Source organism: Zonotrichia leucophrys, chromosome 3 (assembly GCF_028769735.1).
Source record: "Zonotrichia leucophrys gambelii isolate GWCS_2022_RI chromosome 3, RI_Zleu_2.0, whole genome shotgun sequence".
Taxonomy (NCBI): Eukaryota; Metazoa; Chordata; class Aves; order Passeriformes; family Passerellidae; genus Zonotrichia; species Zonotrichia leucophrys.
Window position 1 is genome coordinate 94,267,212 of NC_088172.1, and position 25,436 is coordinate 94,292,647.

The window sequence follows — 25,436 nt, forward strand, 5'->3', positions numbered from 1 at the left end:
AAGCATTTTGGATGGATTACACAAGAAACTGTGCTGTTTTAAGTCCCAACTACTTGAAAGCCTTTCAGATGGGCAGTTTGGGTGTCTGCAGTCCCTGGGAACGCTCGGGATGGTTTTGTAGCTGGTTTCCCCCTCTTCATCCTCCTCATTCCATCCGTGTGCTCCGGCCTTTCGGGAGCAGCCCTTCTGCCCCTCTGCTGGTGCACGCAGAGGGGAATGGGCGAGAAGGACATTTAAGGTCCCACAACCGCACAATCCTGCGGGTTATTCGGGCATTTCCCGAGCCTCGGAGGATCTCCCATGCCCGGAGGAGCTTTCCCCGCTCTGGCTGCCCGGGCTGCCCGGCCTTTCCCGGGGATGCTCCGGAGCTTTGCCCGCTCTGGCTGCCCGGCCTTTCCCGGGGATGCTCGGGCGGGATGCGCCGGGCGGGGCCTGTCCCGGCCACCGCCCCCAGCCCGGCCCGGCCCGGCCCGGCCGCTGCTGCTGCTGCGCTCCCGGCGGCTGGCGGGACCGGAGCGGGCACGGAGCGAGCGAGGAACGGGACCGGAACGGGTAAGGAGCGGCTCTGCCCCGGGACAGCCGGGCCGGAACAGCGGGGCACGGGGGGGACTCGGTCCGAAGTGGAATTTTCCCGGTAGTTGAGGCGCAGCCACGAAGTTCTGCCTTGGAGCGGGCCGGCGGATGGGGCTCTTTTGTTTTCGTGTAAGAACATGATGCATTTAACAAAAATATTCGGCTCCTTTTTCTTTTTTTTTTTTTAATTTCTTCTCCCCCGCAATCTTGTTCTCCTCTCCTCTCCTCTCCTCTCCTCTCCTCTCCTCTCCTCTCCTCTCCTCTCCTCTCCTCTCCTCTTTTTTCTCCTTTCCTTTTTCTCTTTCCCCCTCTTCCTTTGCTCTTCTTTTCCAGTACAAGTGGTGAAAAGGGGATGGTTTTGCCCAGGGGATGGTTTTGTCTGGGTGCTTTAAATCACGGCGGAAATCGGGAGGATTTGTGTGCCGGGCATCCTACGGGATTTCATTCCCATGACTTCTGCCTTGTTTTAGGGAGGAGACTGGAGTGTTTTTCTTTAATACTCGAAGTGAGTTGAATTCCTGGAGCCTTTCTCATGTTTTCTTAGCGGTTCGGCTGATGATGTTAAAGCATGCACGTAGGGTCGGGGTGTTTGGAAGCGTGGCTGCAGGAATCTCTCCCGTAGATCCAGCGGGGGCTTTGGGAAAACGCCCGGAGCGGATGCAGAGGATGTTCTGCACAGGGCTGGGATGTTTGAACCATGAGTCCCTCTAGTGCAGACCCCAGGGATGGAGCTTTAAGGATGGTGTAAACGAGAAAAAAAATGTAGAAAATATCCCCTTTGTGGCTTTAGGTAAGTGCTCACCAAAGGGGGGCTTTATATTAAGGTTTTGTGGGTTTTTTGGTTTTTTTTTTTTTTTTAAGGTGTAGCTGTTCTGATATTTATGGGAAAAAACAAGGGTGCCGAGAAAACCGCTGACTAAGCTGTTCTCCGGACCCAAACGAAAGTTTCACAATTCTGTTTCCCCGGTGTTTTTGCTGTGAGGTGGAGAAACCCCGACTGATTTCTCTGCAAACAGGACTTAGCTTTTTTTTGGGAGGGTGGTAACGACCGACTGGGGAGGAGGGAACAGAAGTTTTGGAGCCTGAGGCTTTTAAACATGAACTGTTCATTTTGGTGTTAACTGGCTTTGCCCTGTCTGGGGACCGAGACTCTTCTGTAGCTGTGAAAGGAGAAAAAGCAGCAGCTGAAGGGAACACTTTGTGCTGTCTGATTTGTGCAAGGGGAGAAAATGCTGTGAGGAAAGATTAGCTGCCTCCTTTCCTCATTGTGTGAGAGGAGGAGAACTCAGCCCTGTGCTCTGTAACCAGCTGTGGCTGAGTTTTAGAGTAATTTGTTTAAACAGGCCAGAGATTGTATTTACCTGATGCTGGAGCTGTAAATTACACCCCTGGGAAAAGCTGCCCCAAGGCAGGAATGAGGTCCTTGCTTCATGCTGGGCTTTGATTGTTTTCCTCCTCCCTCATGAATATGCAGCAAGTGTTATTTTCTATCACTTCAAAAGTTTTTGGGGTTTGTAAACTTAGTGGCCCAGCTTGTTGATGATCTCTGACTAGCAGGTTAATGTGGGTTTGTAAGTTAATCTGTGTGAGGACATTAACTCCAGCATGAAAACTGGGCAGTGTTTGGCTTTGGGTTTGGGTTAACAAGGTCCCTCTAGTCCAGCACTCCTTTTCTTCTGCTTTTGGTTGGTATAAATATAACCTGATGTCTTCTCCTTCAGCAAAGCAGGCGGCCCACGTGTCTGTCTTAAAAGGCTTTTGGAGAGGAACCCAAATGAGGCTTTTTTTGGTGTCTGTGTTAGGAATTGCATTTTCTGACATGACTGTCATCAGTTGCTATTAACAGTACTTGTATCCAAACAAACAAGGATTTAATCAGTACATCTTCCCCTTAGTGTTGGCATTCCTGTAGGGCCTGAAAGCAGGGAGAAGGGGAGTATCCCACAGATCAGGTGAGAGCTGCTCGGCCAGAAAATGTTCCTGACAGCTGCCAGACAGTAATTTTCATGTCTAGAAGACCTCCACAAATCTTATGTCATGGGTAATATTCCAGGAAGGTACTGCCAGGTGTTTGTTGGGCACTAAGGCATGAGGCATTTTTAAGATATAAAAACTGACTCAGAACTAAAAGTAAATAAAAAAAAAAAGGGGCTGTTATGCTGTTCAGTGATTTTCCTAAATACAGTATTTCTGTCAGCTTCCCTACCTTTTATTACTCACTCTGAGATTAGTGGCAAGAGTTTTGAAGTGTTCTTCTGTGCTGTGTGTTCTTTGTGGCATTTCATGCCTCCCTTCCCTTGGACACTGCAAACACTACAAGAGAACCAGACTTAAACTTCTTTCTGTCCACAGCCAGCTTAATATTTTGATATGTGATCTGTGTGCCAAAGTATTCAGGCTCTTTTTTTTTTTTTTTTTTTCTAGAATGCTGCTTAATCCTAAAAAAAAAACAAAAAAAATTGCTGTTGCTAAAGTGGGACAGCCACTCATAACTACATTTCTGCTGCTTCTTAGTCCATTATAAATCTCTGTCTCTGCCCAGGGGGAGAAGAGAGGGAGAGGTTTGGGATGTTGAGGTACTTGCCAGAGCCCTGTGCAGAGCTGCTGTGACCACAGCACTTCTGTGGGATGTGCGTGCTTTCCTAATAAAAACATGTTTCCTAAACACAGTTAAAAAAATTGCTTCAGTAGATGCAGTAACATTCCATTAACTTAGTGACCTGCAGGAGTACTGCAAATAAAAATAGATTTATTTTCCTGTCTCTTCCAGGCCAGAGCATTTTTTTTATTATTATTAAAAGAGCCCAATAAAGTTCTGTACAGTGAAATGACAGCTGGTGTTAATAAACAATTTACATGAATCCCTGCTGTCCCTTGGCTCTCCCAAATGTGCCTGTGGAGTGTAAGCTGGGCCATGACTGTGGTGATGCCGAGGAGGAGTGTGGTTCAGAGGATGAAGCAGGACTAGCCCAGGGAGCTCAATGTGAGTGGGCCCTATGGGAGATGTACATGTGACAGGAACACAGTGAAATAAGTGAATTAAATATGATTTACCTGTCTTGTCTATGCTAATAATGGGAAGAAATTAAGTGGAACAGCACAGATCAAAAGCCAACCTCCAGCTAAAAAACTTTTTAAGGGTTGCAGGTATGCAGTGAGCACTTTATAACATTAAAAAAAAACAAAGGAGTCTTCACAATACACTGCTATGTGTGACTGTTGTGCTTTGAGAAGATGCAATCATGTCTTGCATCACCCCTTGCAGTCACCTCTTGCACACAAGTGATGTGTCTTAGAAGGCACTGTGATATCCAGAAAAGAAGAGAATAAAAAGCTCTGAGTAGTTAATATTGATTTCATCAGGCTTTTTGTTATTTCTTCTAGGAAAAACAAGCTTTTTCTGTTAAAGATGTTCACTACAACATAGAGAATCCTGTGGTTGTCAGGATTTAATCCAGCTCTAATTTGAGCTGGTAAAACTGTTCCTACTGTCTTTGATAGCAGGCTGTGTCTTCCTGAGGGATTTCCTGGCCCTCCCATTTGCCAGCAAACGGGGCATGAGCAGGGGTGCCCCTGTCCTGGCTTCCCTGCTCCAGCCAAAGATGCACAGAACCACGGGCCACTAGTCCTGTGTTGGTGACACCTGGGACAGTCTGTCACCTCCTGAGGTGGGGAATCTGCCCAGGAAACAGGAAAATGTTGGGATGTCATCTGCAGGAACTGTCTGAGAACTCAGAACTGATGTGCTCAAGAAAGATGCTCGGACTCGTGCTGGGTACTGCTGTTTGCTGTTCTTACACATATGCCAGAGACAAAGGTTGTTTTTATCACTTTGGTTACGTTAAAAGGAAAACCAAACAGGTTCTAAGTGTACCCATGGCTCTTCTTTATGTACCAGAACTATGCAGTTTGTGGTGTGATGCAAGATGTTATTTCATCTCCCTGAAACAAAGCAGTTACAAGTAGCTGTGGCTTGGGAAAACTGGTGTTTTTTAATGTTAGAAAGTGCTTGTTGCAAGCTGTGAGCCTTGGATGTTTGGTAGCTGGAGGCTGATTTTTGCCTGAGTTCTTTCTCCACGCTGTTCCATTCGCTGGTTTGTGTGTTCTGTAGGGTGTCTGGACATGGGCTGAGTCTCAGCAGGTAGTGCAGGACCTGCTGAAGGAAACCACACAGCTCCCCTCAGGGGAGAGAGGTGGCCTGTGGGCTCAGAGGGCCTCTGCTGCTTTTTGCAGCTTCAGGTCGGCATTCCAGTGTCTTTCCTGATGGGAAAAATACACTGGGTCTCTATTTTTTTAAAATATATTTTTAAAAATTATTATTTTTAGTTTATTTTATTTATCTTATGTTATCTCATTCTTAAAGTTATGTTCCTGATAAAATCTGCAAAAAACCCCCTGAGAGGAATGAGGGTGCAATCCCAGGTGGCTGTGCAGCCGTGAATTGTAAAAATCCCTCGATCCCTTTAGGAAACACCTTTGGTTTGCCTCCATAAAATCATACAGACAATTCCAGTAAATGTCTCTAAGCTTTTCTGCCTTGATTCCTCACCCCACTAGGGAAGCAGGGAAGGACAAAGCTGATGTGACTCACAGTGGTGATGTGCCTGTGGGGTGAGGGAGGGTGTGGGAATCACGGCTCGTGTCCATGGGAAGGGTGGCTGAAGCTGATGAGTTACACACAAGACCAGTCATGCATGAGGTTTTGTTGTCTTTTCCAGGCAGATTTGGAATGACTTCACATCTGAGTGTTAGGGAAGGACTCCCAGAATGGATCTGCACATGAAAAGGAGTTTTTTTACAGTGTGTAACAGCTGAGGCTTGAGTGATTATCCATGGCAAAGATGGGAATTGCTGTGAGTAGCTGTGCTAAATTTTCACACACAGTGGAAATCCTCACCATCCAGCCTCCTTCTCTTTCCAGCAAGGAGAGTTACTCCTTTGGGGATGATCCACTGCAGGCACAGCTGAGCAGAGGTTAACACAGATGTGACTCTGGCTGCTTTTCTTTCATTCTCCATTTGGGAGCATCCCATAGGATTTCCCTCTGCTGTGACTCTCATATCACCTCACAGCCTTTTAAAGCATGGAGAGGCAGAGCAGTTGGAATTTCCTCAGGCCTCCATCATGCAGTGCCTGTGGGATCCCTCCCTGGCTGCATCCTGGATGCTCTCCTGGTGTGCAGGGACAGCAGTGAGTGCTGTGACCTGGTGGTGGGGAGTCCCCCTCACCCCAAATCTTGTGACATCCTCCTCACTGGAGAGTGTTTTAGCCTCTGCCCAACCCTTTTCTCTATCAAAGAAAGTGAGTGTTGTCTCTGCTTGGGAATTGTGATGGGCTGTGTTGATACCCTTAAAAATGTCAATTTTTTCAGGCTTGTGCCTTCAAGCAACAGCAAGAGGTGTTTGCAGGAGCTGGGCCTGCCTTTGCTCTGGGGACGTGCACACTGTCAAAAGCTGAAACCCTCAATTCCTCCAGCTCTTGGGGCCAAGAGCAAGGAATTCCAAATTAAACAGATTAGCTGCAAGCCCTGAACTTCTCCCAGCTGTGTGCCTATGCCCCAGAGAGTGAGCAATGTAAATAAAATGTCACACTGCACTTTGAAGTTGGTGTATTTTTGACTATTACACCAGTTCCTTATTTTCTAAAATGAGTAATGCAGTGGGATGCGTAATTCATATCCCAAATACAAGAAAATGCCAAGAAATTCCTATGTCCCATCAGCTGTGGCTTTTGTTTATGTTTATTTCAGACATATAGACTGGATGTATTTTTTAATGTGTATCTAGGATAGAAAAAGCAGAGTTAAACAGAAGTGAAGCCACATGTAATATCAAAGTAACATTTGAGGCAAATCATCATAAATCAAGCAGTATTTTATGTAGAAGTTGTGCTTCAAGTTTTTTTTTTCCTTTCAGAGTTAAATAATAACCAAAACAGTGACACAAAGAATATGGCAGTAAAACACAGAGATAAATCTGCCATGTTTTACTTGGATATCACAAGGGCTTAGAAACATTTCGGGTGTTTTATATACCATATGTGCTTTATTGCTTAAACTGCAGAGAATTTGTACCTCCCTGAGGGACTCTTGCACTCTGTGGCAAAAAGCTTGAAGGATTCTCTGGGTGTTTGTGGAAAGAACAGCAACATCTCGTGGTGTGGTTGTGGGACAGCCTCACCACAGTGTGCACAGGATGCAGAGCTTGGCATTAAATTTCCACATGGCCTGTATGCAACAGACAACCTTGCTCCTGGAAATAAAACTGACTTGTAAGAGTGTATGGGGTCCATAGTTTTTCTGGAAGGGTGGAAATAAAAATGGCCAGGCACTGTCCACAAACAGAGCAGCTCACGTGAAGAGCTCAGCTTATTTGGAAGGGATTATTTGATTCTTTTGTCACACTGTAGGTAGATGAATCTGGGGGTTTTTTTTGAGCTGGGAGCAAGTAATGAGGCTGGTGTTTACCCAGCTGAGCAAGTGGAACACATAAGTTTTGTGCTTGGGTGTTCCAAAGGGAATTTGTTTACAGGATGTGTAGCTTAACAGTTCTGGAGCTGCAATGGCCTCTGGAGCTAGAGAGGCAATAAGGAATGTATTTATAAAATTCTGCTTTTCTGTGTGTTGGGAGTGTGAGTACTGTCTATAAAACACTGCATTTACTTGCTTTGTGCTTTGCAGAAGGGAGGTGTTTCCCTGACCTTCCTCTTTAGCTCCTCCAATATTTTAAAAGAGACCCTTTATGTTTGAACACAGGGGGACGTGCTTGAGGGTTTTAATTGGTGCCAAATTTTAGGGAAGGCCCCTGAAGAGAGGGAGATGTGCAGGGGGGGCAGCTGTGCACTGTGTGGTTCAGGAGGTGACAGGAGGCCGTGCTGTCACGGCGTGGTGGGGACATGGCTGATGGCACACCCTGAGCACCCAGCTGCATCTGGATCAGAAGTGCCAAAGCCAACCCCTTTGTGAGGGATGCACCTCAGAGTGAGCAGGGAGTCATTATTAGTGCAGGAAGAGGTAACAATATCCCCCAGCAAGGCATGGAAGTTGAGCTGTGTTTTTGCTGCAGATTTGATCTGGGATTTCTGAAGCAACAAAGGACCCAGGGGTAGCTACAGCCTGTGAAATCTCTCAATAATAGGATAGGATTTCTCTTCTTTCCATCCTCAAGGTATTAAAATGAAGAAATTAAGCTGCAATGACTGCTCATTAAATGCTGAGGGAGTGTGTTAATCTGATAAATGGGAAGATTGTTTTCAGGCAGAAGAGGATGAATTGAAATGAATTGCAACTTTTGGGTTCACTGGAATTAATGCACCTAGGATCAACTGTTATTTCAGCCAGCTTTTTTTTTACTGGCAGTTTCAATATTCTAAAAATGGTATTTCCTGCCTCCTCTCTGAACAAGATACCACACATGCTTGTAATTTAAATGTCACAGGCCCCATAACATGTGTGATCAATGGTATCTTGTATCATTTTCCTTTTACCCAAAGCATTCGGGTTACATTTATGTGGGTCTCATAGGGGATCTTTGCTTTTTGGAGGGAAAACACATGTATCCTGAAGCCTGAATTTTAGTTTGATTTCAAGGAAAAATGTCCCAGTTCATAGGAAGGGATTTGGAGCACAGTTTAGGACACAATAGAAATTGAAAGCATTATTTTATTGCTTTGTGCAGATGTAAAAGAATCAGAGAACAAGTGTTGTAAAGCAGCATAAGAATGATTTTTTGGTTTTTTTTTTTTTTTTAATACTAGATGAGTGGTACTATCCTTAACACACAAGAGGTTGCATTTCCTCATATTAGCATGACATCATCCAATCAGCTTGTAAAAATCTATTTGGGCTTTTTTCCTCCATTCCTAGTAGTCATTTTTTGGGATCAGTGAGCAACAGTATTCCTTGTTTATTTCAACTATCTATTTCAACACTTGTTGCATGTGTGTTTTTGTTATCATCAGCATCTTTTTTTGTTTAAAAAAATTCCCATGTAACTGCAACAGCAACAAGACCTGAAAGCTGCAGCCTCTGACAGGTACACCGAGGGCATTGTGACTGCAGAGGAAAGTGGTTTTTTCCACTTTTTCCATCTGGGAAAATGGTTTTCTTCATTGACACTTACTGACTGAAGTTAAATGTTTGGCAGGTGGAGTTCAAACATCTTTTTGTTTTGTAATGGGAAAAATGCCCCTGCCAAATAATCTGCAACATCGCATTTTAAAAAGGGAGTAGTAACAGACCTTGGGGGGAAAAAAACCCCCTGAACATCTGGGAATAATAAAGGACACTGAAAAATTCCATTTCTAACAAGAAAAGGAAACAGTCTGCAAATGTGTTCTTTATTGTAAACACCTGATTTTATGGTTTCTTTTCCACTGGTGCATCACAGTGTTGTGTGATTTTCCCTTGAGCATGGCTGTGATCACACTGGAGGGTTGTGGCAGCATCCCCAGAGCCCCTCTGCAAAAAAAAAAGGCTTCTCTCCCATCCCCATTGTGTTTTATTTCTCTCTCTGGCCATCCCTTATCTCCTGTAAATGCCTGAGGAGTTTTTGGTGGCAGCCTTGGAGGCTGTTTCCTTATGTTCTCTTGTCCACCAGGCTGCCCCAGTGTCCCAGCTGTTCCAAAAAAGCCACACCCCGAGCCAGCATCGCATTAGCTGCTCCTAACAAATGAGGCTTTGAAAAGAGGACTGAAAACTTTGAAACTTCAGCTCTAGAAATAATTAATGCTGAAAGAGCCATGGTGGCAACCAGAGGGAGAGGAGGAGAAGGGTGTGATATGGGAGGAAAAAGTGATGACCAAGTCAGAGACCAAATAGCTGTGATTTTTCTTTCCATTGCTGCGCTTTATGATGAAGTGATTGTGTGGGTGAAGGACACACTGGTAGTTGTGTGTGTCTGAGCTATGACAGTAATTTGTACTTGTTTGCTCCTTTTCTCTCTCTCTCCTTCTGTAAGTGGTGATTAGAGTGCTTATAAAATAACTAGCATAGTGCAAATGCTTCTCTGAACAAAAAGGTCGAGAGTTCAGAACCTAATGAAGGAGCAGAGTCCCCCTCTGTTGAGAGCTCTCTGTTGGCCAGCCTCAGAGTGAGCTGATTGTGCCACAGCTTATGGCACTTTCTTACTGGCTACAAACTGCCCCAGAAATAATGGAGTAATGATAAAAATAGAGACTTGTAGCACAAGTTTCACTTGGCTGAACTGTAGCACGTCTAGAAGTGAGCTGTTCTCTACGAGTTACAGATAAAGAATGGCTTTTATGGTTATGTGATTCTGTAGTGTGTGCAATTAAACAGCCTGACTGTGGCTCTCTGTGCATGAAGGGCAATAGCTCCAAGTCATCATTAGCTGACCTTAATTACCAGAGTAATGTCCATGCAGGTGGCTTTTGTCTCTGTGAACTCCGCCTTCCTTGTGCTTTCAGGCAAACGTGGATGTGTTCTGACAGAACAAGAGTAACTTTCTATCAAACGAGCCATGTTTATATGTGCCCCCCTGCTGTTTCATTGTACTCCATTCCTCCTCAGGCGCTGGCAATTTTTTGCTTGCTCCCTCATCAGGCAGGAGCAGTGGGGAGGAAAAACTTGGGGGACAACATGCCCTGCATAAGGATGCAACGAGCATTTAAATTTCAGCGCACAATTTAGAACCACGAAGGCAAGATTAATGATTTACTGGTTGCAGTCCTGCTCAGAGGACATCCAGCTGAGCCCTTTTACCAAAGACACTTTGTTTGATGAAGTGTAGTTTATTAATTGGTTTAAAGACCTGTCCTTTTTCCAGGCCACCAGCCAACTCAGTGCTTGGCAGATGTGAGTGCTGTAACTTGGCCTTGACTTGTGTTTCATCAGCGTTTTGTCTGCGGTGCAGGCTTGCAGTCTGCTCCTCAGCAGGAATGTACTGCTCATCCTTTGGGCTAATTTCTTGTTTAAAAGTTTAATGCCTTTCCAATGCTTCCTTATAACATTTCCAGTTAAGAGTGTAAGCCTGGGTTGAAGGAACTGCTGTAAAGGGATTCCTGCCCATGTCATGCAGGCATCCAGGTTTCTGCCCTGGTGACAGCACCATGTGTACCTTTGCCATCAGCACTGAGTTGTTGCAGCTTTTCATCAAAAAAATAATCCCTTCTCTCCCTCCTGATTCTATTTTTGGAAACAGCTGCACCATTCTTAGTAAAATCCTGGGAAGGAGGGGAAACCTTACCCAGAGCTGATGCCTGGTATGGAAAAATCTGTCCATATTTGAAATGATGCATAAGCTGTATAGTTGTATATAATGAAGCTGAAAGTATTATTCAAGCAGTCCTGTACTGCTGTGGGGCATTCTGCCCTCTGATTGAGAGGCTCTGTGCATCAGATGCTCTGAACAGCTGTAGAGCTTAGAACACCCTTCAATCCCCAGCCTGGGAGAGCAGTGGGGATTCACAGGCAGTTTATCAGATTCTACACAGCTTTCTCAGATTATACATGTAAAACAAAATACACTGGATTTGTGATCTGCTTGCAAATTTGAGCTTTGTGTGATTAGAGTTTGATTTGAATCATGTTTGTTGTTTCTCCATAGATGGCTTGTGGGTGATGCGCTGTGCAAGTGCCTCAAGTTTTCCTACAAGATGTGTTCCCCAAATCCAGCAAACTGGGTCACCTTTGATGACGAGCCTCTCTTCCAGTCACCTCAGAAATTGGTTGACAATCAGAGTAGCTCCAGACCAAATGGCCTCAAGCTCAAACTGTGCAGTGTTCATGATTCTTCAAGCAGGCCATCCTCTACAGGCAGCACTCCGCTCTCATCTCCTGTGGTTGATTTCTACCTGAGTCCTGGACCCCCCAGCAACTCTCCACTTACTACACCTACCAGAGACTACCCAGGAAACCCCTGCATTCCAAAGTCTGGGATTCACATGCTTTACCCCATCCCTGAATGGCCATCAAATATTAACCCTTCTCCATCCCCTGGGACGTGCTCATCCCTGACCTCACAGAAACCAAGCAGTCTTCCTTTGAGCCCCTCACCTGATGACCACCCAGGTAAGACTTTGGTCTCCAAATCAGCAGATGAAGGAAGTCCTAACCCACCAGGAAGCTGCGAGGAGCTGGCTCCAGGACACTTCCCATACTTCCACAGTGACTGTGCTTTTTCCAGTCCTTTTTGGAAGGAAGGATGCTCCCTCAGCATGTCACCAGCTAATGCCAGCATGCACAGGAAGGACAAAGTGCTTGACAGGAGTGGGTGTCATCCTAGGGACAAAGAAACATGTCATGATCAGAAAAGCCTTAACCAGGGCTCCTTCAGTTACATCTGTGAGAGGCTTGAACACCTGCAAGCTGACAGCTGTGAGACCCTGGAAAACCCACCCATCTCCAGCAGCCCCGCGTGGCAGAAGCTCTGCCCCGCCATCCCACGCAGCCTTTTCAGGAGCCAGAAATCAGACGGGTGGCCATTCATGCTGAGGATTCCTGAGAAGAAGAACATGATGTCATCTCGGCAGTGGGGCCCCATTTACCTGAGCGTCCTGGCCGGAGGGGTGCTGCAGATGTATTACGAGAAGGGCCTGGAGAAACCTTTCAAGGAATTCCAGCTGCAGCCGCAGTGCAAGCTGTCCGAACCCAAACTGGAGAGCTACAATGTCTCAGGGAAAATCCACACTGTGAAGATCGAGTGTGTCTCTTACACGGAGAAGAGGAGGTACCACCCCAAAGTGGAGGTGATCCACGAGCCAGAGGTGGAGCAGATGTTGAAGCTGGGCACCACTGACTACAACGACTTCACCGATTTCCTCGTGACGGTCGAGGAGGAGCTCATGAAGCTTCCTACTGTTTCCAGACAAAAGAGGAATTATGAAGAGCAAGAAATGACTCTGGAAATAGTGGATAACTTTTGGGGGAAAGTCACTAAGGCAGAAGGAAAACTCGTGGAAAGTGCGGTCATCACACACATTTACTGCCTGTGTTTTGTGAACGGCGGCGCCGAGTGTTTCCTAACCCTGAACGACCTGGAGCTCCAGAAGAGGGACGAGCGTTACTTTGAGAAGGAGCAGGACAAGAAGTGGATCGAGATTCTCGACTGCCATTTCCATAACTGTGTCAAAGCGCAGGAATTTGAGCAGTCGCGGATTATTAAGTTTACACCCCTGGACGCCTGCAGGCTGGAACTGATGCGTTTCAGGACACACTACAATGGGCAAGACCTTCCCTTCTCTGTGAAGGCTGCAGTGGTGGTTCAGGGGGCATACATTGAACTTCAGGCTTTCATCAACATGGCCTCAACTGCTCACATCCCCACACGCTTACCCTCTGTGAAATACTGTGAAAATGTTATGATACGCTTTCCTGTTCCCACACAGTGGATCAAAGCACTTTGGACCATGAACCTGCAAAGGCAGAAGTCCCTAAAAGCCAAAATGAACAGGAGAGCATGCCTTGGGGCTTTGCACGAGGTTGAATCTGACCCCGTAATCCAAGTCTCGGTTGGAACAGCAAAATACGAGAGTGCCTACAGGGCCGTGGTGTGGAAGATTGACAGGCTTCCAGACAAAAATTCAAGTAAATAATTTGTGCTGTGGGCTTGGGTGTGTGTCTTCACTGGGTTTGTGCTTGTGTACCTCCATCAGCTGTTGTGGTTCGGGTTTTTATCTGTGGGATGCTGTTGGTAGAAGCCAGAATAATCTTTTCGGAAAAAAACCTTTTAGACTTACCAATTTCTTTAAACCATGATTTCGTAATTTATTTGATGGAGGCAGGTGTACTGTCAGTCATTTAAAGTGTGTGGTATCATGGAAGCAGAGCTGATCATTCAGAGTGAACCTCAAGTCTGTAGCAGTAAGGTTGAGGGAAGGGTTTATGCTTCCCGTGGACCAGCTGGGCAATGGGTGGGATGGGAAGCAGAGGTTGGTAATATGATTTATTAACCAAATATCACACAGCTAATAGAAAAGATGTATTGGCACTGCTGGGTCTTGGCTTTTTAGCATCATTTACGAAATGGAAGGTATGATACAGAACTAGAAGGTGCTGTGGTTAAATTTGCTGTAGGAAGTGCTGTGCTTTTGCCAAGGCTGGTTTCTGTTGCCTCTTTCATGGGTTTGTGCATTGAGATTGTACATTCATGGCAATAACTGCACTGACAAAAAATGCCTCCCACTTTATTCCCATTTCTTTCTGGTGGGGGTACCTCACTGAAAACTTGTACTAGTACAAACAGCTACATTTTAAATTGCACACATGGAAGTAGTTATTTAATTTAAAGGTGAAAATATGACTTTTTGAAGAAGAAAAAAATATAAATATTTGGGTTTACAAGTCCAATTTTTAGTCGTATTACCAGTACCTTTCTAAAGGCATATACTAGTTTTCTAAAGGCATAAAAATTCTTGAGGAATATAGTATTCCGCTTCAAGTTCTGCAGAGTGAAGGCATTTGATCCTTTGCTTGATCCTTTGCATTATGTGTACCTGAGGCTTTGGGGATCTGTGGGAGACAAGGGCACCTGTTAAAGCATTTAATGTAAAATATCTGTAAAATCTGTACTTTTGAAAAAGAGGGTAAGTGTATGTTACTAACATATGGATCTTGTGTTATCCTGTCTAGGCTAACTGCCTCTTTAAAATGTCCAGAAAAGATTTTACCTTCTTAAGTCTCAGTTTCAGGCATTCTACTGCTAAGCCAGGACTAATGGTGTGGTAAGAGCAATGACAGACAGAGGGAAGTGAAGGGCATGGGCTGGGGAGACTGAAAAATGGACAGGGAGGGCAGAGGAGTGGTGGAGAGATGTAGGAGAATGAGAAGGCAGAAGATTCTTTAGGTCTTCAAAATCCCTGTCCTGTGCTCCAGGTTTCAGAGATTTGCACCATGTTGCTATGACCTATGTGTTTTCCCAAGGCTTACAGGAGTGTTTGGATAGCTTTTAGTATTCTTTGCTATTTAATGTAGGTTTCTGTAAAATCAAGTCAGCAGTTTAGAAAATTTTAAAGAAGATTCTAGGTCTTATGAATTTCCTGCAGTTCTTTCACCTGAAGATTTGATGTGCACAGTTAACTTCAGATTTAACTTATTTGAAAGGAAGAACTGGTTGTTTTTTTTTTTTTTTTTTTTTTTGAGGCATTCCACAGCTCTACATTATTTCCACCAGTAGCTTAAACTTCTGACATTTGAATAATTCCTCTAGCTGAGATCTGCAGAATCATTTGTCTCTGTGAAATGTTCGTGCGTTTGAAAAAAACATTTTGGTAGTAATACTGCCCAGTCAAATTTTAAACCTCTATATCAAGTGCTCTGTACACAGTTAAGAGTTTAAAAATAGAGTTGTCCCAAGGCTTGCCAAAAGTCTGGAGACAGTCAAACTAATAGAAATATGTAAACTTTCATAATGTGTTTACCGCCGGCGGAAAAATATGCTGAGGACTTTGCTTTCAAAAAGCGTTTGTCCAAGACTTCTTAAAATAAAAAAAAAGAAGGGAAAAAGAAAGGTTGCTTACAGTTATATTGTGGCTCCATTTATGGACATTGAAATATGTTAATATCCACTGGATTCTACTGAAGTGTTTCTTGGAAAAGTGCTGGGCAAGTGAAGTCAGTAGGAGCTGCAAGAAACAGCAGACTTTTAAAAGCTGCCTGTGCCTATTCAGATATATAGGTATTGTATTTGGAGTCAGAATTTTAGCATTATTTTTTAAAAAAGGAAAATAAGGAAAAAAGTTTTGAAGGGTTGATCCAGTGAAGTTTCTGCAGTTTGAGTCTATGTGAAACTGGGGCTTAGTGTGAGGAAGTGCAGAAGATGTTATGATTTTAGCACAGTACTGGGGCCAGACTTTGCAGCAGAGAAGCTGTGTCAGCTGCTTCCGAGGGAGTTCCCAGGGGGCAAGGGAGAGACTAAACTGCAAAGCACTGTGCTCTAATCACTTGCTGTGTAAATTTGAGCCCTGTGATTTTTCCTGCTAGGAGAAATCCTCCGTCCTTGAGCTACTGTGTAAAGCAACAGTCCTTCAGCTGATTATTTCTTATTTCATTCTGCATCATGGAGCCACTGAGGAAGAGCAGGTACTAAACAAGACAGCAGACTGGAGGTTGTGGCTGCTGGCAGCCTTGTTACAGCATCTGTGTATGGACTCTGCTGTGGGAGATGATGTGGTTCCCAGGAACCACCAGGTGCTGCTCTTCTTATCTTCTAAACTGCCCAGGTAGAAACTCAAAGCCATGGCTTTGTCAGGTGGGCTCCATCCCTGCCCAGACACCTCCTCCTGGCACTGGCACCACCGTGAGCTGGGGCTTGGTGGTGGCACTGTCCCACTCCTCTGTTCCCTATGCCCTTCTCCCAGCAGGCTGCAGAAATGCACCCATTTAGAGATAGCTACAGGAGTTACTAGCTTCTAACAACCTTGATGTCTGTAAATCTGCCCTTAGTAATTGTTTATGTTTTCATGTTCAAAGAGTTTTAGAACTGGACCTATTTTGGCAAAACTAGAATTATTACATAACTAAGATAACCAGTACATTATTTTGGCTTAAAGTGCTTTGCTTCATGAGTCTTTCTCAGATCAAGGTTGGTTGAATGCTACTTACACAGGTGAAAAACGGGCAAAACTGCATTAATAAATGCAAAGTTAGATTATTAATTGCTTTTGAAATGCTTTTTGAATTCTAAATGATATTTGGAATCTAGTTTCATAGTTCTCCTGATCTTTTGTTTGTTTGTTTCGGCTTTTTCATTGGTATTCCTTGGAGACAGAGAGCAAGAGTTTGGAATACTTTGAGGAAACAAGAACCAGATTTTCACATTTGGGCAGACTAAAATCTCTCAATTCACATAAGTCTTAACAAGTTGCATAGACACCTAAACTGCAGGGTTTCTGTCTCATAAATTAGATAGTAAAAGTTCAGTAATCTCCCTAGATTTTTCTGGTTGCCTCTCAGGTGTGGTTTGATTTCATCAGTCCTGGTGGTCCTGTGTTGACAGTGCCTGCTGGGCCACATTTTGGATAGCTGGGCTTGAATGTGTAATCTTGAATATGTCAGGGCTCTGAATATGCCAGACTGTGCCTGCTCCAACCCACCTGTCTTTCTACAGCACCACCTTTTCTCTCCTCCTGGCCAACACCTGGCTTTTTCAGCATTACAGTTTCTTTTCCAAAGGATCTTCTACACACAGCCTCTCTTTCTTCTTCCAACTCCAGTGTGACACATGGCCTGGGAAGCAGTGATTTCATGGAGCAGAGATGGAAAGAACTTCTCAGTTTTAGGTGAAAACTGGGGGGATGTTCAGAGCCTTCCAGAATGCTGGTCAGTCACTTTGTCATCTGACAGCTGATGGGAAGAAGTTGCTCTGTGCTCCTAGCACAACCCAGCAGTGGCTGAACTTTTCCACCAGTGAAGGGGTGAGTACTTCCCTTTGACATTGGTGTTGGTGCAAGAGACAGATGGGCTGGGGGAACCCTGTGTTTTAGGAATAGGCAAAAAGGTCCAATGGAATCTGCTCCAGAGGACCCAAGGCATTATCCTTATCCAAATCCCAAACCTGTTGTCTCTGCCTTTGCAGGTTACCATCTAAGGAAAAGGAAGCACCCCAGAATTCACTGCATCCCAACACCAAACCCACCTCATGGCTGTCAGTCAGCTGGAATATAAACCCAGATGTTTCTTTAGATGGTCCTGAATCACAACTATGCCATGTCTAGCAGGGAAACCTTCAGCAACAGCCCAGGAGGTATGGCTCATCTGTGCCTGGATTCAAGTGGACATCTGGATTATCCAACATTTACCATCCAATATCTGCCCAGGAAAATTCCAAGCCGTGATTATTTCTGGATTCCATTTGTCAGAAGACAGAATAATTTGCTAGACAATTCCCACAGCTATTTGTTTCTTCATAGGCCTCTCTCCCAAAAAACCTCAAGAAGATTCTGAATTTGATCTCCAAAAACCCTTAGATGTATGCTTGTTGCCTTCTACCACAAATTAACTACAAGTAGTGAATGCTTTTTCCTCAGATTAACCACAGCCCCAGAGGGCTTGGCCTTTTTCCTGGCCAAGACATGCCATGGCATCTTGGTGCTGCCATGCCTGCTGTCCTCCCCAGGATGCTCCACTTGTGGCTGGCACTGTGCAGAGTCTGTGCAGCCCAACCCAGGAAACTGCACAAAGAGCAGGGCAGGTAAGTTGTGTGTTGCCAAGCTGCATCCTGGCACCACCATGGGAAAAGGGAGCAGGTCCTGGGAGCCAAAAGGAGCATGGTTCAGATGGGATGATGACATCTCGCAGCGTGGCTCTGGAACAGGATGTTCCTCGTGGTGTCCTGTTGCTGGGATGATGGAGGAGTCAAGGATGGAGAGGTTCCATCAACAGAAGCTCATTCCACCATGTCCAGGCGGTCTGGAAGAGGGACTGAGGACCAAGAGAGTGTTAGTGCAGCAGAAATGGCCTTGGGCACAGCAAGAGGTGACCAGCAGCAGGTCATGGACAAGGCTCACATCACAGAGGTGCAGAGATCTGCCTGTCCCTGGGCACATGAGTGATGAACACCATCTCCTCCTCACGCTTGTTCTGTGCTCCACTTTCATTCTCAAGACATTGGCAGGTGGCTGTAATCCTTATTTCTGACTTTGTTCCCTCCTCTATTTCCACAATAAAGTCCCTGATGTTACAGTTGTACTTGCCTCTGTGTTTTGTGTTATTGTCCTGAGACATCAGCCGTGTGCTGCCTGCCCCTGGCACGGCACTCCTTGCAAAGTGGGGGTCCTTGTGCTCCAGTGCCCTGCAGGACCCTCTCCTGAGCTGTGCCCAGAGGGCTGTGTCATGTTACAGGGAAAACCTGCAGCACAGACAGGCACCCAGCCCAAGGCTCCTAGGAGCAATGGAGATGCAGCTCTTTTATTTATTTCTGCGTTACAAAATGCCTGTGAGCCTGTGGATGTGGAATATTAGCATGATTTTCCCCAGGGGATGGATAAAGCTCAGTTAATGTTAACTCCATCTTCAGTATTTCCTTTATTCTGTAACAGAATTGATTCCTGTCACTGGGGGAAGTCAGTGCATAAAGAATGGGACATTTTTCCCTGAACTTCAAGATTCCATTCAGTGTAATGGATGAAAACCAAATATACACTGCCAGGCTTGCCTTTGACAAAATACAGGCAATCTTTTTTCTTCTTATTTTTTAATTTTTTTCCCCCTGCCTGCAGCCAAAGCATAGTTAGTTATCTATGCTGGTGATTAAAATCCTGGAGAGAAGGAGAAATGCAGAATTGCTACGTTTTGCCCTGGAGAATTTGGAGAGGATTCTTTTCATTATATTAAATTATCCTGCTTTCACACACACAGTCAGTCTGCTGACTCCAGTGGCTTTGGGAAGCAGCTTTCACCCTGTGTTCCTGTGTGCCAGGAGAAGTGCTTGCCCTTATCATTGCCACATGAAGCAAGTGATCCTTAGGATCATCCCTAGGATGATGAAAGTAATTCAGAATATGCTGCACAAATCCTTAATGACTCTGCTTTATTACATCACAGTTATTTTAGCAGTACTTTTTTTTGTTTTTTTGAAGAAATGGGGTATGTTCTTTTCCCAAGCAGACAGGGACTCCAGGTAGCCTTTATCCTGGCAGGTGGGATGTATCTTGTTTGAGCAGCACTCTGAGCTGCACCTTTATCTTCCTGCTGTGGACATAGTGTAATAAATGATGGTACACTAGATAGCTGTAGTGCTTGAAATAAGCACTGCAGTAAAATTTCTACAGCACAGAGCTCTGGAAAGGGGGTTATTGGACACAGGGCAGCATCTCTGCCCTGTGCATCTCTGTTGCATCTCTACACTGGCACCTTCCAGTTTTTGTTTTTCTGTCAGAGTAAGAAATACATTTTTAAGGGAGAACTGAGATTCCATCAAATAGTTTGAATTTAGCAACAAAGCCCTACATTTGTAACATCCTCTCAATGAGAAGCTGAAAGGATCTGGTAAATCTTGTGCAAATTAATTTTTAAAATTGCAATGACTGTGACAAGTGTGCTGAAGCAGACAGAAAATGAACAAGGGGCCACCTTATGTCCAAATAGCAAAAGATTATAAATAGAATAACCTTCTATCAAACAACAGCTCTGTGTTTTCTGTGTTTACAAAAGGTAAAGCTGTGCTCTCTTGCTAGGAGATGAACCTAAACAAAGAAAAGATAATTCACTAATGGTGTGGTGGTTTTCTTTTTCTTTCCCAAGGTTTGGATCACCCACACAGCCTGTCTTACAAACTGGAACTGGGATCAGACCAGGAGATCCCATCTGACTGGTACCCATTTGCTACCGTCCAGTTTGTTGTCCACGACACCTGTGCCTCAGGAACAGAAGTGAAGTCCCTGGGCATAGAGAGCGACCTGCAGCCCCAGAAACATGTGGTGCAGAAAGCTTTTTACAGCTGCCAGGTATTCTCAGAGCTATGCTTTCCATGTTTTCCTCCTCTTCTCCCTCCCTGCTCCCCCATGCAGTACTTGAAAAGCATATTTGCTTTGTATTCGAAACATATCTTGCATGTACTTTTGATAATGACTTTGAGCAAAAGAATCGTTAAATAATAATTCCTTGTCTGATCAAAGATGAGACTGAAAGATAGAACTGTGAATGCAGCTTTTTTTTTTTTTCCCCTCATTTGAGCTATTTTTGGGAGTAGTGGTTTTGAAATCTGTTTGGTCTGGAAATATTTTGATTTTGTGTCAAAGCTTTTTTTCATGCTGTTGCTGCAGTTCACAATTTCCGTGTCCAATTATTTGCTAACTCTACCTGCTGTTTTTTGCTTTCTACCTGCAGGTTGAAATTGAAAAGAAGTGGATTAGGCTTGATGGAGAAGACCCAGATAAGGCTGGCAACTGCCTAATGCAATGAAAGAGGACAGGAGGCACTGTCACAGGATATTAGTAGGAATCAATTTCCATAGGAAATTCTATTGTTAGAAGAAGGGCAGTGACCTAGTTTAGGGTAAACACGGTCATTGAATTTTTTTTAGTGCTTATGGGTTTGAGTCTGCAAATCAGTGCTCATTGGACTGGCCTGCATTCAAGTAAATTTCCTGTCATGGGAGTCCTGGTATGAGCAAGGTCTCCTTGTCAGAGGAGCAGGATGTGAGCACTTCTCTGACTGATTTTAATGTATTGTTTTCCTGTTGTGTGACTGGGGAATGATCTCATTCTCCCTACTGAAACCTAATGGCACTACTCAAAAGGTTCATGTCACTTGGGCATGTAATATTTGCTAATAAAAACTTCCAGAGTGCTCATGATCTATAAGCACCTGTGTAAGGTCCAGAAGGACCAATTAGATTTTTCAGTGCTGTTTGAAAACTAAAGTCCCTCGTGTTTTGGCTCTCCTTGATGTATGTGTGTAGAACAAGTCCAAATAATATTCTCAACAAGAGCCTTAATTAATGAGTTGGAAATTGGTGATTTCATTGGGAAAAAAGGGTCCTCTGCATAATAATACTCTTTATTCTTCTGTGGCTGCAACTGTTCCCTCCTCAGCACTTTTTAGGTTCACTCAAAGTAATCTCTTGGGCAAAAAACCCCATATGGCAGATGTGATTGAAGTTTCTGTGCCAGCATTACAGTTCCTTTTCACTGCTGCAGCAAGTGAGATAAGGGGTGGATTCTCAATGAGTGTAAATCAGTCCAGGGCCCTTTCATCTGATGAGGCTTGGAGAATTTACACCAGAGGAGGTTTCCCCCCACAAACTGGAGAAAATACTGCTTGCTGCTGTTTGCTCTGTGTCTCCTTTAGGATGCAAGCTCCAGATGTTGGTATGGAAACTGCAGGAGCTGTGGCTTTGAATAACTTTTAAGACATGCATGGAAAGGGAGATGTTTTCATGCTCCTGGCTCTAAAGGCATTTTCCATGGGGAAGTAATGCAGGAATGGACTGTCACAAGAGACATGAAACTGTGATGCTTCATCAGGCAGCCTGAGCTACTAATCACCAATGTCAATGTGTTAATTGTGTTTTCCACAAACAATTGGCCTTTAGGGAAAGGTTTTAATACTTCCCTTCAAACCATTATCCCCTTTGCCATTTTCTGCAGGCTGTAATTCCATGTCTGAAACAATATAATAAATTTTAAAAATGCCCATGATACTCTTTTTTTTTTTTTTTTTTTTTTTTGGCTGCAGTTTTCCTAAAATTAGCCTTACTTCAAACTAAAATTAGTGGAGAACAAAAATATAGGAATGCACTGCCTCACTTTATATTCTGTATAGCTTGTAACTGTTTATATGAACACTGTGTAAAACTACAGATAAATGGTATTCCCCAAAAGTAGAAATATGTGGGATATACACAGAGAAAATTACCAGTCTGAGGAAACAGAAGACCATAATATGAACCTAGTTCATCACAATAAACTTTTCCCCCCATCCAGAAGCTGAGAATGAAATGGGTAATAGATTCTACAGTAAGTCCTGAGGGCAGGTTTTTTATGGGTATTGCATTGCCAAAGCCCCAAATAGACTATTATGGTATTTGGGCTTCTCTATATATCCCTTTTTATTAGCAGATTATATTGTTATAAATCTAAGCAAGCGTTGGACTATAGCACTGATCTAAATGTGTCTCAGCTGTTGCCTCCTCTGTCTGTGTTTTGACTTGAGAAGCCATTAGCACCTTCAAGTCATGTTTGGTGTGTTTAATTAATATTTAATTTTGGTTTATATTCTGCTCAGCTGAACTAAGGGGCACAGTGTTGCCACTAGGGCAAGGTGTTTATCCTTGGTGACACGGCAAGCTCTGCAGTTTGCTGAAGTCCATGGCTGTACTACAGCTACAATATTTATTAACCTCTTTGCTCAGTGAGGTAGAAAAAGCAAAATATGCATTGCAATTACCTGCAGTTACCTTTGTCTGGGGCTGACTTGTTTTGGTTGGCATTAAACAGCTAATTCAGTAAGCCTGTTAGCAGTGGTTGCTCTCCAGAGCCTGTCTCACCCAGCTGGCCCCCATCTTTCTGTTTTTAAGCAGGAGGAACTTGAATATCTCCATTCCATCTCTCTTTCATCTTAGGATCTCCATTCACAGCACTCACCTCCTGGGCACTGGGTACCTGGTGGTGTTACAGTCCCTGCAGAAGCTTTGGCTGCTCTTATGCTCTCAGGTGTCTGCTGTGTCTCAGGATGTGTTTGAGGAGCCTGGGTAGTGTTCACCCTTCAAGATACGAGCTACTGTTTGCAGTGAGTGGCTTAAATAATAAATGACCACCTTATAAGTCACCATTCCTGCTAGAGAGTTGTATTAAAGTGTTATGGTGCAAATGATCATTCAGACTTACTGAACTCAATAGCATAAAAGGGTCAAGCCACAGCTTTATCTGTGTTGCAAACCCCTGGATTTTCATTTGAGGCTTGCAAGACTCGTGATTAACTTTAATCAGAGTTGGATCAGGATAACAGGGAATTAACTCCACAGAAATACTGCGACACTGAAAGAAAGTTACTCTGTTTAATACATGGCTTTCAGTTTAAACTGACAATTAGTGCAGCCTAAGATTGAATAATTGCCCTGTTCAGTCTCACACTGAAGTTCATATGCCTTGATGTCAGAATATTTAAAAATAGGCTGCAGTTTAATGAGAGAAAATTTGGGTTGTCTGACATGTTTCCCCGCCATCAAATTCCAACTTCCTATTATACTGCAACATGCCAAACCAGAAATAACCAGGCTTCTCCTTTCTTCTGTGTTGTCTTGAGCATAACTTACTGACCAAATATTCTTAACTTTAAGACTCATTGCTAACATTTCCCATGAATGTTAGCTGCAGTTTTCTTAAAATTAGCCTTAGTACTGGTAGTATCAGCAGCTGATACTGATCAAACATACGGGCTCTGAATTCTTTAGGCTACAAGTAGTCTAATTGTAATTTTGGGAAGGACAATGGAGATGAGGAACAGTTGCTATAAGCTGTTGTGATGCACAAGCAGTGTTCAGCTAGCAGTAGAACTGGAGCTTTAAATAACCCATGAGGTGTTGGCATCATGTGGGGAGCCAGGTTTCACACGTGTCTGATCTCTGCCTCCCGCAGCGAGTGCCTGCAGCCACTGAAATGCTTCCAACTGCCTGGGTCACTTCAGATGCTGACATTTCACTAACATTTACTTCAGAGCAGTGTTTAGATGTTATCTGTGTTTCCTTCACAAAGGACCAGGAGGGTTTGGGAGATTTTATATTTAAAACAGAAATCAATGAGAACAACTATTTTTATAGTGTGTTTGCCTTACTTACAAAGTGTTGTATTTGCTGAAACCGACAAAGTTTATCTTTGCATTCATCTTTCTCATACTAATTATATTACTCCAGGTAAATGGTACTTGATGTAATTTTGGATTCAAACACCCATTGAAGACATTGGAAGTCTTTTAACTGATAAAATAAGATCTTCATCAAAGTCTCTAAGAATAAAAGAGAGGCAAAAAAAAAAAGAAGAAAGGAATAGTGGTAATGGTCTGTAGATGATTTTTTATGTCAGTAAGTAAGAACCCTGCAATGCTTGCTTATTCCAACCAGAAGAGAGCACAAAGTGTAAGAAAAGAGGTGTTACTGCATGCCACAGCTGAAGCTTTGCAGAGATGGGGAACAATGGTTCTGTTGCCCCTGGGTAGAATCTCTGAAGAAATGAGGATGATGATGCACTCCATTGAGCTTGATACCAAGCCACTGTCATCCTTATGCTCCTGGCTTTGTTTTCCTCCAGATTCTGTATGAATTGTCCAAAAGTATTTTACATCTGAACACGTTTTCACGTTACTTTTGGTTGTGTTTATTTTTCCTGGCAGACTTCTTTGCTGCAGTATTGGTGTCCATACTCCTATTTTGCATTTATTTGTCTTTTTGTTACTTAACACAGTAACTAACTGCTGCAGTTAGTAGTTCTTAGCAATAATTTTGATAACTCTGAAGCAGTGCTGTTACTTCTAATGGAAACTATAATTTTATTTGGGTCTTTTGTCAGTATAAGTGCAAAGAGATCATGCTGATAATCTTGTAATAACATTTTGTAGATTGCATATTGATTAAAAAAATAAAGTTGTATTTCAAACTAGCAGTTTCTTGTCACCTTACTAGAAATGTATCAAGCTAGTTTTGCAATTACTGTAATTAACTGGTTGATCTTGATCATCAGGTATTGCAGCTCATAAGAAAGAGCAGTTCTAGTCTGTGAGTGGGGAATATCACTCAGAAAAGGCTGGTAGCAGAGAGCTCAGGGGTGCACTAGATTACATTTATCACAGAACAGTTTAAGGTGGAAGGGGCCTTGCAGATCATCCAGTTCCAATCCCCCTGCCATGCATAGGGACAGTTTTCCCTACATCATGTTGTGCAATGTCCCAGCCAACCATGAACACTTCCAGGGCTGGGACATCCACAGCTTCTCTGGGCAACCTGTGCCAGCACCTCACCACCCTCCCAGTAAAGAATTTCTTGCTTACATCTAATCCAAACCTGCCCTCTTTCAATTTAAAAGATTCTTCCTTGTCCTAGCGCTAATTGCTCTTGTCACAGCTTTTTGTAGCCCCCTTTAGGTGCTGTAAGGTCTCCCTGGATCCTTTTTCTCCTGCAGGGGGAACAGCCCCAGCTCTCCCAGCCTGTCCTCACAGGAGAGCTGCTCCAGCCCTCTGAGCACCTCCGTGGCCACACTCTGAACTCGCTCCAGCAGCTCTCTGTCTTGTGTTGGGGCTCCCAGAGCTGGATCCAGCACTCTGGGGGCTTCTCACAATGATTTATGGCAGACCCTTTTCTGCTTTATTTCCTAGCAGTACTAACCCAAAGAATGCTGTGGTTTTTCCTGTTGAGTGCTCCCTCTGGTCTCTCTGGGGTATTTGAATATAATGTAGTGACAACTGTTTAAGACTT

At 43.9% G+C, this 25,436-nt stretch overlaps 1 protein-coding gene across 3 annotated transcripts; it reads left to right on the plus strand.

The window, feature by feature from the left end:
- Nucleotides 1-476: 476 nt before the first annotated feature.
- Nucleotides 477-24,595, plus strand: STON1 (stonin 1). 3 transcript variants are annotated; one of them, XR_010439647.1, is made up of 4 exons: nt 477-552; nt 11,139-13,117; nt 16,744-16,944; nt 17,106-17,600. XR_010439647.1 is itself a non-coding variant. In XM_064709360.1 (4 exons), exons 2-4 carry the CDS (start codon nt 11,188-11,190, stop codon nt 20,429-20,431), a joined length of 2,208 nt encoding a protein of 735 aa, XP_064565430.1. In that variant the 5' UTR covers nt 477-552; nt 11,139-11,187; the 3' UTR covers nt 20,432-24,595. The 3 variants fall into 3 exon arrangements, 2 of the variants coding, with proteins under 2 accessions (XP_064565430.1, XP_064565431.1); XM_064709360.1 differs by lacking the exons at nt 16,744-16,944; nt 17,106-17,600 and adding exons at nt 19,772-19,974; nt 20,357-24,595; XM_064709361.1 differs by lacking the exons at nt 16,744-16,944; nt 17,106-17,600 and adding an exon at nt 15,512-15,770.
- The last annotated feature ends 841 nt before the right edge of the window (nt 24,596-25,436 follow it).